At 39.9% G+C, this 18,181-nt stretch overlaps 1 protein-coding gene across 11 annotated transcripts in view; it reads right to left on the reverse strand.

Annotated features, from left to right (window-relative positions):
• Positions 1 to 18,181, reverse strand: part of MACF1 (microtubule actin crosslinking factor 1) — a 332,396-nt gene that overhangs the window by 41,221 nt on the left and 272,994 nt on the right. For all 11 annotated transcript variants that reach the window (XM_065915933.1, XM_065915922.1, XM_065915908.1 and 8 more), the window contains 12 exons: positions 12,884 to 13,045; positions 12,555 to 12,725; positions 11,753 to 11,919; positions 8,301 to 8,460; positions 7,615 to 7,941; positions 6,190 to 6,274; positions 5,457 to 5,698; positions 4,570 to 4,776; positions 3,103 to 3,222; positions 2,555 to 2,662; positions 1,230 to 1,448; positions 16 to 219 (listed from right to left, as the gene is read on the reverse strand). In XM_065915933.1, the coding sequence (XP_065772005.1) occupies positions 16 to 219; positions 1,230 to 1,448; positions 2,555 to 2,662; positions 3,103 to 3,222; positions 4,570 to 4,776; positions 5,457 to 5,698; positions 6,190 to 6,274; positions 7,615 to 7,941; positions 8,301 to 8,460; positions 11,753 to 11,919; positions 12,555 to 12,725; positions 12,884 to 13,045 (2,172 nt within the window). The remainder of the gene's footprint in view (positions 1 to 15; positions 220 to 1,229; positions 1,449 to 2,554; positions 2,663 to 3,102; positions 3,223 to 4,569; positions 4,777 to 5,456; positions 5,699 to 6,189; positions 6,275 to 7,614; positions 7,942 to 8,300; positions 8,461 to 11,752; positions 11,920 to 12,554; positions 12,726 to 12,883; positions 13,046 to 18,181) is intronic.

Below are 18,181 nucleotides of genomic sequence, written 5' to 3' on the forward strand. Positions count from 1 at the left end.
AAGACACAGACATACCTGAGCCGACTGGGAAATGGCCTCGTCCAGAGCCAGGGCCCGCTGCCGCACCTCCTCTTTTATTTGGGCATATGTGTTTTCTGCTTTCTGGTATTTTTCTTCCACCATTTCCCCCTCTTCAGGGTTTAGCTCCTTTAGTTGAGGGCCTATCTTTAGCAGTTTATCAATATGAGGTTTGTGTTCAGCAATGGATTCCCTCAGTTGCTATGCAAAAAAAATACGGATTAAAATAAAATGAGTCTTTTTATACCGGTTTGTTTAAATACTGTGATCAGAGCTCATACCAACAGGACAAACTGAGGGGAACTAACTAAACTAACTAAACTAAACTAAACTAAGTTGTTAAAATCCAGCAAGTCCCAACATCTCACCATTTATGGAGGGGGTGAAAATCTAAGGCTTAGGGCACTGACTCTAATTCCCTTAATTTTTTAAAAGCCAGTTCAGATATTCCGCCACCCAAGAAGCTTCCCAGACATATCCCCCTTCACTCTTGCCCTCAAAACAAAAGTATCCCACTGCCTTCTGCACTCCTAAGTACTCCTCTGTATCCACTGCAGTCTCAATGGTTTCACGTCTGTCTCCCTGTGCAGACTGGGAGACACCAAGCAGGAGAAACCACAAACAATATTTCTGGCGATCCAACTGCTCCTTGACTCTACGGCTGGCTACTTCCAGTTTAATCTCCCTGCTACAGGAATACAGAGATAGGAGTGAGCACAAGCCATATACAGATAAAATAAACATCAAAAAACCATCTTTGATGGTAATACCATCAGCTAAAGTGTCTACAAATTTTCCTTTCATCTTAAGTCTCTGCAGCAAATTGCTTTCTGACATTCCTGAGCTGGGGCTCTCACTCCAGCTGGGGCCTAACCACAAGGAAAAGGCCACCCAACCACACCCAAATCTGAGAACACTCTGTTGTTGCTGGAAAGATTTTAAGTTCTCTTGATTTTTATGTGGTGCTTTGTTTACTCCTGTAATACCCACATTCCTGACATCTCCATAACCTCATTCTTTAACTGATTTACATTAAAGAACAAAGGAAATATTTCAGATATGTATCTTCACTGTGCAAAGAAATTCTACTGGGTTAAGAATTAACTTCAAAACAGACTTACACTCGGTAGGTACTCATAAACAGGCTGTTTCTCGAATGGTGCAGCCCATCTCCAGTTGTGCAATTAAATAAAACTTGGCACGCTCCTTACCCTCATTTCCTCTTGCTGCTGCCTGAGCTGCTCATGGTCAATAGCCGGAGGAGGTAACTGTGCTATGAGTGCCCGAGTCTCCTCAATCCACGGGCTGAGCTCCTCATAAGTTTCCCAAAACTGGTTCACCAAGACCTGTGCCCGCTCTAGGCGTGCGTAACGCTCTGAATTGAGCAGACTAATGGCTTCGTATTGCTGTATCAGAGACTCTGTCTTTTCCTATGGACAACAAAAAGAAGTGTAAGTATTATTACCATGATGAACCCTTCTTTAAATAAAAAATGTAAGTAGATATACACTAAAAAGTATAAAGGAATGTACACTAAAATGCTAAAAAAATCAATCTAGTTAAGATTACAAGTGATTTTTATATTCTTTATACTTAACTGAATTTTTAAATTTTCCTATCACACATATGCATTATTTCTATAATTTTTAAAACATGAAAGTAGCTTTGCCAACAGTAAAATAGCACAGCCACAACAGAGCAAAATTATCCCGTTAGTGAGTACCTTTTACAACTTTAGATGCAACATTATTGCATTAGGTCACTTTGACTGTATCAGGGGCTATGGTGGGTATTTGCTCATCAAGTTTCATGTCTTTTCTTCTCTGATAAAAGTGTCTACAAACCTGCTACTTATACTTTACTTGTTTAGGATGAGTAGCTCAATTTATGAAGATTTCTGAGGAAATAGTAGTTACCCACACCCTTTATAAAAAAGGCTTCCTTTGTGACTCAGCTGGTAAAGAATCCACCTGTAATGCAGGAGACCTGGGTTCGATCCCTGGGTTGGGAAGATCCCCTGGAGAAGGGAAAGGCTAGTGGAGTCACTCTTCTGGCCTGGAGAATTCCATGGACTCTTTAGTCCATGGGGTTGCAAAGAGTCGGACATGACTGAGCGACTTTCACTTTATAAAAAAAAAAACAAAACTGGTGTACAAACAGATTCTGTTGGCCAATTCTTTTAGAAATAGTTAACTATTTTTTTAGAAGTATCTAAAGCAGGAATTAATATCTGGATCTGGTTCTGAAAAATCTATCTACCTGGAAAGAGAACTCATCACAGAATGAGCATGAAGAGCAACTCCTCTGTTACAAAGATCATGGATTTGCACTGCATTTCACATCATACAGTATGGCTGTCTAGACATCTGTGAACACAGGGTGAGGGGTCTGAATCCCCTAGGACATCACCTTGAACTTAAATATCACTATCAGTAATACAGGGGAAAAAACCCTTCTTAAACTATCATTTCATAATTGTACTTCCAAATCACCATGAGCAAGATAACAATATGGTGAATAAATACATGTAGTTTACCTGTAGTATGGCTTTTTGCTCCTCCCCACATGTGCCAAAGATTTCACCACGATGACTGAAGAGTTCATCCATGGAATCTTTGTGTCGAATGATGTCAATGGAGAAAGCCTTTGAAAAGTGAACTATTGTTAAGTAACACAAGGATCCCGAGCCTGAGTTAGTGAAAAGTTAGACATACTCTATGATAAATCCTTTGCTTTAATAAAGTCACACTAAAAATTGTTCTTAAGAAGTTTGACACTTTGTCTATCCATCTATCTCCGATGCTTATCTTCTTTCAGTAGCTTACAAAAATATCTCCCCCCCCTGAAAACCCATGTAGAAAATTGCTATTCTTTCCTGGATTAAGAGACCTATTTCTCCCTTTTCACAAAGCAAAAAATCCCTTCTTCATCCTAACCAAATATTTATAATATTACGTCTCTATCCACCATCACGACTCTAAATCATTCTGCTTGACTTGAGATAGCCAGAAACTCTGTGCTCGTCACTCCAAGTGACTGATGCTTCTTCTAGCTCAGAACGAAGGGACTGTGCCAGTGCCTTACCTTCTGCACCTGCAGCTGAGCTGTGGTCTGGTCCTGTTCCAGGCGAATCGGACCCAGGGCCATCAGTTTCCGTTTTGTCTCAGCAACCCAAGCTAGCTCTGCATCAGCAGCTTGCTCGTACTGACAGACAGGTTGAAAAATGATGGACATGTTACAGCCAGTGTCTTCCTTCTAAGAATTCTAACTTATTCAACAGAAAGGCCTAGATTTTCAGTAATGCAGTTTACATCTCACAAAATAAAGCCCAAATTGGTGAGAACTTCATAAAAGTCACAAATTCAAGATGCAGACAATTTAGCATTGATTATATTTCAACAAATATGAGTTGACCCTATTTCAACTTCCTTGGAAAGACATTACAGAACCCAGTCAATGGTCCAATAGCTAGAAATAATGGAAACCAAGACTCTTCAAAAGAAATACACTTTCTAATGAGAGTACTTTTATGAGGCTGTGCTCTCTTTCTGCCAATCTTTTTTCCTATCCACAGCAGTAGTCATATGTTTAACTACAAACTTAACATGGCAGCAGATGGCTGAGTCAAGTTAACTTGGAAGTACCCGCTTAGCTGAAGAAGTGTAAGACCCCAGAAGAACAGCAAACCTTTAAATGGAATGCAGTACACAATGACATGTCATACGCAATGACATCAACAACAAAAGAACATGTTCTATGTGACCATTGTTTAATAAGGGCCCCTCAACCTTTTACCTCTTCCTTATCAATGTTGTCAAATTATACTAATAATTAAAGAAAAGTTCCCAAGTGTGATAAATCTCATACTGAAATATCTGGCCAAGACTTGGAGTCAAAGCAAACTTCTGTGGGGTTCAGAAGGCATCTGCTCATCACCATGAACCCAAGGGGTCAGGTTATGTTAGATTTTTTGTACCATGGTACATTAATGTGTGCCATTAATAGGTGCATATCCACCTACAAAGAAAAACAAATAACTTTTCCCAGAAAGCAGGAAGGAAAAGTGATTGAGGGAAACACGACACCTGTGTTTACTGGGAGGGTTCTATTTTGGATGGCTCTGCTATTTTGGTTAGCATATTTGATAGTAATTATAGTTCTTGGTTCTGTCCCCTCTTCCATCTAATGCTGAAACAGTTGATTATGTCAAACTGAGACTGATGCATTTAGACCTTTTCGGTCTAGATATTATCTACCCCCATCACCATCTGCCTCTAAGCAGGGTGTCAGCAAGGGAAGGGCCCACACACTCTCTTTTCCAAGTTCTTTTCTCCTCAAAGGGGTCATGTATCTTCAGTCAAACCTAGATCTCCCTCACATAACTTTACTGAACCACTTCCTACCACTGAGATAATTTGTTGCATCAGATTTAGCTTGATCTCATTTATTCCTATTCCTGAAACTGTATGTATGTGGGTCATAGTTTTGTACTTCCCATATATATATCCCTGCTGCCTAAAATATTAATGCAGGGGTGTTTTTAAAGATTACCTGTTGTGATCTCTGAATAGCAGCATCAATTTCATCCACCCTTTGTCCAACAGTGTCACTGACCAGTCTGTACTGCTCGTTGGCGTCGGACACAAGCTTATCCAGCCCTTCTCTGGCTCTCCAGGGCACCAGCTCTAAGAGAGCGCGGCTCACCTCATTCACTGTGTCCAACACCAGCCTGTGCTCCATGACCTCCTTCTTTAGTTCCTAAAGAGGGAAAAAAAGTTTTCAGGCCATCTCTTGCTAAATTAAGGACATTAGCAGCTGTGCTGGGTGGAAAATGCTCTCTCTACCACACATCCCAGCAGGGCTCTGACCTCCTTCCTTCACTTATTTTTTTCTTGTCTCAGATTTTTCAGTCACTCCACAGCCTGACTTTAGGCTCAGCTGCTTAGAACTGTCAGCAAGACTTTTCAGGCCAGGCTGTCTCTGGGTAACATGAATGGTGTTTCTTGTTTTTTTTCTCCTTACTTCAATAGAAATGATAAAATAATGCTTTAATCATAGGCATTTATTTACTTCAACAAATGCACCGTATTTTTGTGCATCTGGAACTGCACAAGGTACTGCAGGAGAATCAGAGATGACTATGAGGTACTCTTTTAGAGAGTGAAGTATGACAGTAAGTCCTAAAATGTTCCATATGAAGCAAGCTTCATAGGGTTTTCAGATTCAATCTTTTTTCTTCTTCAGACCATGACAAGAGCTCTTATATAGGCCTGTCCTTATGTCAAAACTTATTTTCCACAAATAAACAGAAAACGAGGCAGAGAGAAATTTTTGGTTTAGATATTGGGTAAAGATAGCTGGTGTAAAACTCAAGAATTTGAACTTCAGGATTCTAAGAGAGAAATTCTTTCCCTTTACAGTGTGGGAGGTCAGCTCACCTTCTGTCTCTGCTGAAACCGGGGTATTTGCTCCCCTGTGGGGGACTGGCCTCCGCTGGCCGCCAGCTCCTCCTCGGCCTCCCTCAGCCACCCGGTCAGTTCCTCGTATGTGGACTGGAACTTGGTGGCCAGCTGCCGGGCCTGCTCTAAGGTTCTCAGGGCCTTGGAGCTAGTGACTGTGATGTCTGCATAGCGAGTCTTTATGCCATCCAGCTTCTCTTGAATGAGCAACACCTCTTCACCTGTGGGAGACAGCACACAGTTTATTCATGCCTAATAGGCTCAGGGAGCCCTTTTAACCTCTCTTTATTCAAGTCAGAGCTTAACTTTTATGGATACTCTCTCCCTATGGCAGTGATTTCACCTAGTGTCCCACACCAAGGGAAGTGGGAAAGAAACCTTCAATCAATAAAAGAAATGACTTCTGAGATTATTAGGATCTGAGTTTGACTGCAGGTTTTTCAAGACACTTTCAGCATCTTTCAGTAAATGCTGGTATTCAACATATTAGAGGGCAGGGAGAGCTTTCATCTATAACCAGATCTGAGATAATACAGTGTTTCAATAACAGATTTAGCAGGAAATAGGAACCCAAGCCCCATTGGCCTGGAAGCACATGGTAATACAATCAATGAGTATTAACCTCCTCCTGTCTACAAAGGGAAGTGGCTACTGCAGCAAGCTGATTAATGTCTGTATGACCAGGCGCTAAGAGATGTACTTTTCAAAGTACCTGTGGTTTGTTTTAGAAGAGCCTGACCGTTTTTAATAGCTTGATCTACATTCTTCTTTCTATTAACAATTTCTTCATTTAAAGCCTGAAAAGAAAGAACACCATTAATCCTAAAACTATGACACAACAAAGTGGAAGAAATGCGAGCCCCTTAAGAGACCAAATTTAAAGTAGAGATGAATATCAGTTTAAAGATGAGATATTTGATTCCTTCGTTTTCTCTTTGGTTAGCCTTTAATTACTCAATGGAGAAGGAAATGGCAACCCAACTCCAGTACTCTTGCCTGGAGAATCCCATGGACGGAGGAGCCTGGTGGGCTACAGTCCATGGGGTCGCAGAGTCAGACATGACTGAGCGACTTCACTTTCACTTTAATTACCCAAAACAATGAAATCAGATACTTATAGGTAAGCTTTCTTTTGATGAGAAGAGATTTAGGACTTAATCTGCTTTACTAACCTATTGATACCAAACCTGAACCCAAGAAAGGTAGAAGCAGAATTCATCAAAAATGTCTAATATGTCCAAAACAAAGGCTAAGGCATAAAGTTCAAGAAAAGAAAATCAGCAAGAACAGGCCAACTTAAATCAGAATCCTAGTTAAAGACTCTCAGTATCTGAAGTCAATGAAGTAGAAGAATCTAAGATTATTATTAATAAAACAAACAAAATCACTTTGCTGATTTTACCATTTCCAAAGAAATTTCCTAAAAATAAAACAAAAAGGGCAAATTGTTGTTTCTACTAAGATGACCCAGAATCCCTGTACTTCGAGCACATAAATTCTAGAAACATTTAAAAAGTTACCACTATATGATCAAATCCTGAGCACTGTTAAGTAGTCTGGTTTTCTTAAAGTTTGGGCATCCCTGGTAGCTCAGATGGTAAAGAATCTGCCTGCAATGCAGGAGACCTGGGTTTGATCCCTGGGTAAGGAAGATCCCCTGGAGGAGGTAATGGCAACCCACTCTACTATTCTTGTCTGGAGAAGTCTATCAACAGAGGAGTCTGGCAGGCTACAGTCCATGGGGTTGCAGAGGGTTGGACATGACTGAGCGACTAACACTTTGTTAAAGTACATACTCCTCTGCATAACTGCTCAAGTGGTAGCTGAATGATACATTCCCGAGTGGTGTAAAACATGAATTGGAATTGAGATGGCCCCTGATTACACTCTGGATCACCTTCTAGAATTAATGATCTGGTTTGTTAAGTATAAGTATTTCCATGGACTCATCAAAAAATAGGTTAGTCCTTAGCAACAAGTCTGTAACTAAGCACTTGTGTATAAAATAAACTTAAAATGTTTGGAATTAAAAAAAAAAGGGGGGGGAGCGAGCGAGAGAGAGAAATGAAGACAAACATGAATTAAAATGACAAAATAACTTAGTAACATAACCAATAAGAATGGAAAGTATGAATACCAGGTGGTCAGCATGCTGCTTCTCCAGGACATCCTGTCTGTAATCCTTTACGAACACTGAACTGAGCTTGTCCTCAACCTCGGCCAGCCAGTTGAGCACCTCCACCTCATCCTCCCCGAAGAGCCTAGCATTAGACAGTGCTTGTTCAAGCAGGGCTGCTTTCCGACAGCACCGGTCTTGAATCTCACTGAGTCGGGCCTGCAACGAGTCTAGCCTCTCTGACAGCACACCCTGCTCTGCGGGACTTGTCAGGGAGGAGAGGGACCGCCCAACTGTGACTGCCTGGTGCACATCTGTGGCATGGCTTTCTATTTCTTCCTCCAGAGCCTGGAAATCCAGATGGAAAAAATGAATAACAGAAACAAAATAAATGAAAAGTAAACATGAGACAATGAATCACAAATGATATAATAAATTAAATAATAATATATAAGTTTACCTACAGAGGGTAAAAATAACATAAAAACAGAGAACAAAAAGCTGTTTTTTCTGATGGGAGCCTCTAAGTCCATTTCTATTTTTACTTGAAGAATGTGAGTGACTAGTCCAATTAATAACTGGACTATATTTTAAATTAAATTTATTAAAAAAACCCCCACAAAATACATCTTTTAGAAAGCTGCAGGAAGTTTTCTAGGATCTCTGATTCCAGTTTTGTGTTTTCATTTACCATGACTACTTCCTACCTTGTGCCGAATGATCTGCTGCTGTATTTTAGCAGTCTGGGTGCCAACAGGTTCTGAGTTGGCGAGCTTTTTCTCTGTCACAGATAAGAAGTCAGAAATAGGCTCAGCTGTCTCATGGAATTGTTTAGCCAGAACCAGGATATCTTCCAGCTGTTTCTGCCTACACGAATATATAGAACAAGCTGCTCAGGCAAAAAGTCACATTAAAACTGTTAACAGTACTATATTCAGTAAAAGACCGATCTTAACCAGGCACGTTTGAAATATCAATAGCAAACAGGACACACAGAAAACAGCACCTTGCTGTTTTAAAGGCTTTCACGAGCAGTACCTTATTTAGGTTCTGTCATGACCTTGTACGGCAGGCAACATTATGCCACTATTGTAAAAGACAAAACCAAGCCTGAAGGCTTTAAGAAAGATCTGTCCAGATCGCCCACAGGGTAGCAATGGTACAGTGAGAATTAGAATCAGACCTTCTACTACTCTTTCTCCTACGGGATGGACCATGTGCATCCTCTGTACATGTGACCAAAACAGTGTTTAAAGGAGTAAAAAATCTATCAGTCTTCATTTCTCTTTTCCCTGTCATAGTTATCCTCATTTATGATGAAGAGATAGGCAGTATTTGAAGAGCACAAGTAGATCAAGCTATGAACAAGAACTTTCTTCCTATCGCCCCCAAATCAGTCAGTCTTCTAGTAATTTCAAGACTCAGAGCATAACTTTGAATTCTGATTTAAGGCAAAAAAATCACCTCAAACTAAGTGAATTTGTTAAGGGAAATGGCAGCCAAAAGAACCATGTACTTTATAACTGGAATCTTGAATCTGGAATCTTAAACCTTATTTAACATAACAGCCACACAAAGTGTGGACTTCAAATACCCTGTAGATTAAAATCAGCCAATTACAAAGGAGAGGGGAAGCCTGAATGCTGAAGGGAGCCGAAGAAGCAAAAGACACAAAAACAACCATAGAACTATATTAGAACACAGAATAACCATCAAAGGCCATAACAATGACTCTGGACCATTAAGATCAGACTAAGTGCTATGTTATTTGAAAAGGGGCTGGGTGATGGGATGTACTTTTATTTCAGTAAATCTTTACTAAACAACTGCTTTGTGCCTGGTCCTATGCTGGGTACTCTGGACAAATTTATATTAATAATAAATGATTTAATATAAAGACCTGCCATTTGGATTATCTGGAAATGTAATGTTTGAGTATAAAGAAAAATGTATTTCTAGATGCTATTTTTAAATGTCAATATAAACTACAGAATTTCCTTTCTTAGTTTATGTCAGCCTTCAAACTATATCTTCAATCAATACAACTAAAAACTAAAACATAAAATATAACCTGAAATAAATTGCTTGGTGGATTATTTTCATTGTAATGATCTGCTTAAAGATTTTACTCTTTTTGCTTTAAACTTTTAAAAACACTTTTAAAATTTTATATTGGAGTACAGCTGATTAATAAAATTAATGTTAGTTTTACTAGGTTTACAGCAAAGTGATTCAGTTATACATATACATTTGTGTCTATTTTTTTTTCCAAATTTTAAATTTTAAAAATTTAATTCTTAAAGAACTGTCCTAGACTTCTAGACCTTTCTGACTCATCTATGATTCCAGGATCTGAAGGTCTGAAGAAATCACTGTAACAGGTAGAAAAGAGAAGAGCTAAAATAATTTGGAGGCATCAAAAATCCAATATTAAAGAGCCTAAACAGAATTCTTTAGGATGCCTTAACAAATGCTGCTGCTCTTGGTATTTCTCTTTAAAACACTGGTCCAGAAATTGTGTTTGGAGCATGGAAGCAAGTAGGATAGAAGAAAAGAATCATAAATAGATACATTAGGAACAATCATGACTTTAGTTAGCTTAAGGACCTAGGAGGTAAGCACAAAAAATAATGACCTTAATACAAGGTACACATGAAGAGTTAGGGCAGCTAAGAGGAAGATGAAACTATTCTATGCTTGGGAATAAAAAAAAGCTTCATAAGAGCAGGGGAGATGAACAAAAGTCTTTCATGGAAGCTGGAACACCATCAGCAAAGACAGAATTAGGAAACTGACAGAAGACACTGAAGAACTGAACATGGTTTACTTTGACCATAAGTAATGAGAAGAATAGCAGAAACTAAGAAAGGTGGGTTAGGGCCACCTTTGAATGGTGGGTTAGAGACACTTTATTTTATAGGCAACAGGCAGTCAACAGATGTCTCTGATTGTGCAGAGGGAAGGGCTGAGGGGAAGCAGAAGTAGAGTGGTTAAGGTTAGACAGTTAGGAGGCTGCCCTCAGACGAGCTACCTCATGGGAACGAGCCCAAGGGAGAGTTCGTAAGTCATGAACTGAGGCAAGTAAGTTGGAATCAGAAATGGATGGAGAGGAAAGATACTGTAGATGTAAAATGGACAGAATTTAGTATCCTGATAGATATGTGACACAAAGCAGGGGAGGGGAAAAAATGATAAAAAGAAAATGAGGCTGAGGCTTTAAACCCAGGTGGTTGGAGGGTCAATGGTACTATTACTGGAAATGGATGAAAAGAGAGAAGAAATAACGCAGTGCAATTTCAAAATGAAAGTAAGTTGAATTCTTTCGTTTTGCCTACTAACATGGGCAAGTAAATACTCTGTAGCTCAGATGAGAAACAAGCAAGCCATGGACAGGTAGAAGTAAAGAGACTGAAGAGGGGATTATCTGAAGACTACCCATAGCTACCTAGACAATAAGTGATCAACTCTATGATTCTCATACTCATTTCTGATTCATTATCATTTACTTTTAAAACTGGGAACAGTATCAGCTGAAAGTAAAGACCCAGTGTGATCAAGTGACACTGGACTAACTGATAGCTATGGAAAGAGAAAGAAAGCACCTCCGTGGAGGAGAAGTACACTGCCTGCCTGCAGCTTCTGGTGAAGACAGTCCAGGCAACTCTTCAATGTTCATTTAATAGAACCACAGGCTAGCTCCTAGATGTAGGAACATCTAATACTGGGATAAGTTAACAGAAAATAAACACGATACATTTCTTTTTTCTTTTTTTGATACATTTCAATTCCAAGTATCAAAAACATTATTTATAAATATTAATGGGGAAAAAAAGAAATCTGTTTCCAAAACTCAGAAAATTACTTGGCTGGATTGTAGGAGTCCACATCTGTCATTTGGAAGCATGATTATATTGCAACTGAACACCACCACAGAGCACTGAGTCTCCCAGCTCTCAGAACGTTATGGAAGAGCTGAGGCTCATTTCCTGAGAGTCACTCTGGTTATGAGGATCATCTTTAAAAACTTATCCCTCTTCAAGGTAAAAGCCTTTAACACCTCCAGAGCTCCATGAGAGTCTTCCAGGGGCTTTTACAGCATCTGAGAGACACAAATCAGAAACTGTCTCTGACTTCTCCCTCAAAAGCCCCTTGGCTTTACCTGGCTGCTGCCTTGCTGAGTAGTCCAATCCATCTACTTTCAAGACTCTCCAACTGTCCAGTGATCTTCTCTCTATCAGCCAGCTCAGCTGACTGTGCTATTCTGCCTCCTTCTGCTTGAAGCATGTCTACTGTGGCCTTTCGATCATCTAGTAGCCTCTGGAGCAACTGATGTACATGTTTAAAGAGAATGAAAAGTGATAACATGGGGTCACTTTAAAATCTGAAACAAGGAAAACATACAAAATCCAAAAACCTCACATCACTGAGCCCTAAGTTTAATTGAACAGTGAAGTTTTTTTTCCCCCCCAACCTGAGGCAAAAACATGAGATATAATTCCTACCACTCATATAAACTTTTCCTACACTCAGGTTTTTAAATGGAGCAGTGACTGTCATTATATGACTGAAAAGGAATTTAATTTGAACCAAGAAAAAAAGGAACTGAAATGGAAATTAAACCAAGGAGAGGAGGGAACCAGATAGAACCTTATACATGATATACAACATTAGTTAGAATATTGCTGACCCTAAAAACACTCAAAATCTCTTAAGATAAAGTGGTGACAAACACTGAAACAGGATAAGTGAACAAGCAAAACTGCTCAGTTCAACATATGGCATGGTAAACTAGGAGATTACAAAGGTGATAAAAATCAATTTCCATCTTTCTTTTCTGGATCACACAAGGTAGGTTAGGATTCTACTAAACTCCTAATGGTGCTCCTGAAACTATAAGCAAATTGTGTTGTCTGTCATTCCCTTCGGCTGTTACAGTTCACTGCCCCAACATTCTCACTTACCTTCTGTTCTTGGATCTGGGCTTTCACCACTTTATACTCAGCAGATGGAGGCTTCTGATTGGCTATGAGCTCTTCAGTGTCTGCCAACCAGCTGAGCAATGGCTCCAAGGCATCTTGGAACTTCCCACAATGCAACAAAGCCTCTTGCAGTTGTGCGATTCTTTGTGCAACCTGTTTCACAGACACGGAGGAGAAAGGGGAGAGTTCTGAAATGACTTCTCATCCCTTTTTGTTACTCCAGGTTGGAACCGCTAAAGTTTTATTTGCATTCAGGTGCCATGGAAACCTGAAATTGCCGTATCTTTTTTCTTTGCCCTCCGTTCACTCACCTTTTTATTTAGTGTGTTCCACCGAGCGTTGATCTCTTCCATGTCATGTTCCAAACCCTGTACATCACAGTTTTTTCCGGCGCTCTGAATCAAGCCCTGGCCAAGTCCATTCACCTGTTGCAGTTTCATCTGAAGAGGATCCACCTGTTCTTTCTGAAACATCTAGATAATTGTAAGCCAAAGAAGATTTAATCTATAGGCATGACAGTGACTGGTTATTCCTGGGGGAGGCATGCTTTAACAAAGGCAGGCCAGGGGGTAACAAGAGAAAACAAGCCACTTGTACAGAAAGTATCAAGTAAGAATGTGGTTTCACATTTCAAAACATTCTCCTATGGACAAGCAATTACAGAGAGTTATGGCACTACTTAGGCATTTAAACCATGACTCATGGCTTGTTTCTGTTGCTCATTTTTTAATGCAAAAAGCTCTTGAGAATAAAGAAGCATCAGCCTCAAGATACCATGAAAGTGTGATGCATTATCAATCCTAAATGGGAAGGTTGATACCAAATGACTAGTGCTTAAGATTAAAAATACCTTGGGGAATAGCTTTAACCAACCATGATACATGCAATGCTCTTTTCTGACTAGGACTAATAATTAACCAAAACACATTAATGGTGTGAAGAATCCCAACCTCATAGCTTAATACCCCCGTGGCCATTTAATTCCATTCTATTCCAAGGGCACAGACCACAAACAGCCAATAATCTTGAAATAGCATTCCTGATTACAAAGGGAAATGGGCCAGTACTGTAGAGCGATGTCCTTAACAACTTCAGACATATTTTAAGACTCAGATATACATAAAATATCTTTAAAACAATGATACTATATATCCATGTTTACCATGAAACAATGGAATTTTATAACTGTAAACAAGTGTAACAAACAATGTGTTTCTTTCTAATGCAGTCAAGGTCCTTATTACTTAGAAATTTATAAAAGGAAACAAAGAGAACAGTAATTCTGCCACTCCAATGGTATTAAAGAAAAAATGAAATAAATATTTGTCCCTAAGATCAGATTTCTCTCAATTGTCAGAGGATAAAATCAGTCACATTCCACTAGTCTGGATCTATTTCCATTCTTTCTTCTTCCATAAAAATTTCCTTCAAGTTCAGGGAAACAGGTGAATCAATGAAAGCTGAAGACATGGAAGAGGACAAAAATAAATGCAAAAGAAAATTATAAGTTTGGGTAAGACTAATTTTGGCCTATGTGAGACCACAGATCACACTAGGATTAGGAAACTGATTCTAGAAAGAATGGTCTGTGGCTGAACAAATGAGTCACGAGGAGGAAAGTCCCCAGGGAACACTGAAAAAGGAAGGTTATAAAGGTAATTACCAGTGGGTTTCATTTTATACTATAATTTGATTACACCATATTTTGTTAGGCATCACTACACAGCAGTTCAGCTAAAAAATGGCTGTTACTCCAATAACATGGTTCCTAGAGAAAGCAAGTGCGATGATTCTACTTTGTATTAAACATGCTTTCACTGAAAAAAAATCAGAGCAGAGGGGAAAAAACAACATGACTGTGGGAGGGGCTGGAAAGGTGAAGAGAGCAGAAACGCCTAAAGTACAGAGGGAAGGTGTCCAGCACACCAAAGAGCCCTCAGTTACCCAGTAATTAAATCCTGTCTCATGTTGTGACTGATATGTAATATTTCCTGTGTTGTCCCAATATGGCAGCCAACAGTTACATGTGGCTATTTAACTAGAAATTCAGTTCCTCCACCCCACTAGCCTGATTTCATGGGGTCAAGGGGCCAAAGGCCATGTGTGGCTAAGGGTCTAAAGTACTGGGCAACAGAGAATACCTCCATCTTGACAAGAAGCTCTACTGGTATCAATGTAAATCATACAGAAAAGTAAAAATGTAATTTAAGTAGCTTGATAATCTCTTCCATATAATAGAGCCAATTCTTTTCTTAAAATTTGGGTTTACTTTGTTTGTGAACATTTCACATAACGTATTTGAGATTTCTTCATTTCCCATGTCCACTCTATGGATTGACAGGGAATGGGTACTTGTCTTTTTTTTTTTTTCCAGAAGTTTAAAAATATATGAGAATGCCTCTATATACTGCTGCTGCTAAGTCACTTCAGTCATGTCCGACTCTATGCGACCCCATAGACGGCAGCCCACCAGGCTCCGCTGTCCCTGGGATTCTCCAGGCAAGAACAATGGAGTGGGTTGCCATTTCCTTCTCCAATGCATGGAAGTGAAAAGTGAAAGTGAAGTCGCCCAATTGTGTCCGACTCTTCGAGAACCCATGGACTGCAGTCCACCAGGCTCCTCCGTCCACAGGATTTTCCAGGCAAGAGTACTGGAGTGGGGTGCCATTGCCTTCTCTGCTCTATATACTAGTACCCTTTAAATATTTATAGTGAACACAAGTGAGTAGAATGTTAAAGAAAATAAATCTGAAAACACTTGCCTTTCTCTTAATTCCCAAATAAAGCTGTTTCACAAAACTTGTGCTTTCAGATACATTAAAATTCCTGCTCCTTAGTATTCCGTGGCACATGGACTGTGCCGTGTTACTAACTAACCAGTGCTGGCAGACATTTCCCAGAGCAGAACACTAGTAAAAATTATTGCATGGCTGTAAGATGCAACAGGGACATAAAACAGAAAATTTCCCAAAGACCTTCTTAAAACTCTTTTATCTATAGTAATACCACATTCTCCCAGCTTTCATCCTGACTGATCCTTTTTTGATGTCCTTCATGCACTTCCCCTTTCTCGTCTAAATCTCCAAATGTTAGCCTTAGAGGGTACAGGCAAGGGTAGGATACCATTCCTGAGCCCTTTTCTCCATCTACACTCCCTTAAAGGCAATTCTACCCATTCCTATGGCATTCCTTACCATAACAAATGCTTATTACTCTAAAAATTACATATACATTTTGAATTTCAAATCTAAATATCTAACTATTTTCCTTAATATTGCCATATACCATTCCAAAGTTGACCAATGTACCTGCTAATTTTCTCTCCCCCAACGCTGCTCTTCCCTGAGCAATTCGCCACTGCCCCCACTGTATGGCTGTGAGCCTTACTGACACCATCTTGGGCGCTTAGAGTTTCTCCTCTCCTTCTGCTGACCCTACCCAGGACTGTAATGTATAGTACATCACGTCTCTGTTGTCAAGGGCTTTGTAGATAATAGATACTGTTTCATCATCATCAGGACCAGGTAGCCCCTATGCTCTGTGTGTCCCCAAACAATGATGAAAACCTTTGCTGATGTACATTCCTAGTGTCCATAGATTAGAACCCATTCATAAATATTGACTTAGGAATACAGGTCCTCTTCCCAAGCACCGACCCCCACCCTCTAGGTTAACTGCAGAACTGTACCAGTTGCCCCCACGATGGTGCAGAGTGCAGCTGAGAATGCTTCTGGGTTGTAGTCTGCCTGATGCTACCCTGAGAGTAAGTTGTTGTTGTTTGGTTGCTCAGTCATGTCTGACTCTTTTGCAACCCCATGCACTGTAGCCCACCAGGCTCCTCTGTCCATGGGAATTTCCAGGCAAGAATACTGGAGTGGGCGGTCATTTCCTTCTTGAGGGGATCTTCTTGACCCACATCTCCTGCTTTGGCAGGTGTACTCTTAATTGCTGAGACACCAGGGAAGCCTGAGAGTAAGTTACTCTATAATAAACTGATCCATTGATTATATGGAGCTGCCTGCCTTCTTTTTTGGTCTCAAAATGCCTTCTCAATTCAATGGGTACTTTTCGTTTCCTCTACCCTCCAACACCCATCTACTCAATGATGCAGATTAGAACCTAGAAACCATCCTTGATAACTTCCCCTCACTACTCCCCAACATGAAAGTCATTATCAGATCTTACTGATTTTGCCCCTAAACTGTGTCTCAGATCCATCCACTGACTCTGTCTTCAAACCCACTGACTCTCTATCCAAGCCACCCAGACAATTGCAGTAACTGAGCAGGCCTCTCTACTTTGTCCTTGATCCCATACAATTCATCCTAAACATAGTAGCCAGTGTGATTTTTTTTTAAGTTGCAAACCATTCTGTGTTTTCTGAATTCCATGTCAATTACAATACAAACTATCAAAATATAAAACAAAAGAAATCTGAGATTTATAAACCCAAATAATGTTGAAAATTTTTTTTGTCAATGTGAACCAGCTTTCTCTACCTTTTAAGCTGAGTCATCCTTAAAAAATGTAAATGAAATAATTTCACTCCCCTACTTAAATCTTCCAATACTTGCCTATGGCTTGTAAGGTAGAGATCCTTGATTTCTTTCTCAGCCCCTGCATCATTTGGCCCCTTCCTACCTTTCCAGGTTCACTGCAAGACACTCTTCTGGAAACCCTGCTTACTGTGGTCTGGTCACTTGGCTCTCTTTTAGTTTTAACATGCCAAGCTCTTTCCAGTTTCCATTTCCTTTGTCCGGAATGCTCTTTGACTAAGTAACTTCTATTTATCCTTCAGGTTATAGTTTTAAAACTGTTTCCTTGACACAGCAACTGAAATCAAATACCCCTATTGTTTCTTGTAATTTTTATTTTTTTATTCAAAGCATTTGCCATTATTTATAACCATATATTTGTATCATTTTTGCTTAATTTCTGCCTCCCCCTGGGCTTCCCCAGTGGCTCAACGACAAAGAATCTGCCTGCAATGAAGGAGATGCTGGTTTGATCCCTGGGTCTGGAAGATTCCTTGGAGGAGGGCACAGCAACCCACTCTAGTATTCTTGCCTGGAGAATCCCATGGACAGAGGAGCCTGGTGGGCTACAGTCCACAGGATTGCAAAGAGACATAACTGAAGCAACTTAACACGCACGCTGCCTCCCCTACGACACTGTAAGTTCCACAAGGGCAGGGACCATACCAATTCTATTTACTGCAGAAGCTCCAGTACCCAGCACAGAGTACTGGGTACACGATAAGTAGTTATCCTGTAAATGAATGAATCCTTGCACAGAAACAGTGTGAGAGAAAGCAAACAAATCCATAAAAGTTCTGTTGATTGGCTGAGGATTCAAGTGTTGAACCGAGATTGTGAGGCTCCCCAATTTTTGCTTAAAAACTTCCTTGGCAAATTCTTAATTTTATAGGACCACTATTTTATACAAACAGTTGTTTTCTTCATTTAACCAGTGACTGGAAATAAGTCTAAGGAAGTCTACACATGAGAAGAAAGCTTCACGAACCACAGATTGCTCTTAGTGAACTTAGGATCCCACTATGGAAATAGCAAACAAGTTCTGGCTTTTCTTTCTTCTACTAAACCTTGTGA

The sequence above is a fragment of the Muntiacus reevesi genome, chromosome 1 (assembly GCF_963930625.1).
Source record: "Muntiacus reevesi chromosome 1, mMunRee1.1, whole genome shotgun sequence".
Lineage (NCBI taxonomy): Eukaryota > Metazoa > Chordata > Mammalia > Artiodactyla > Cervidae > Muntiacus > Muntiacus reevesi.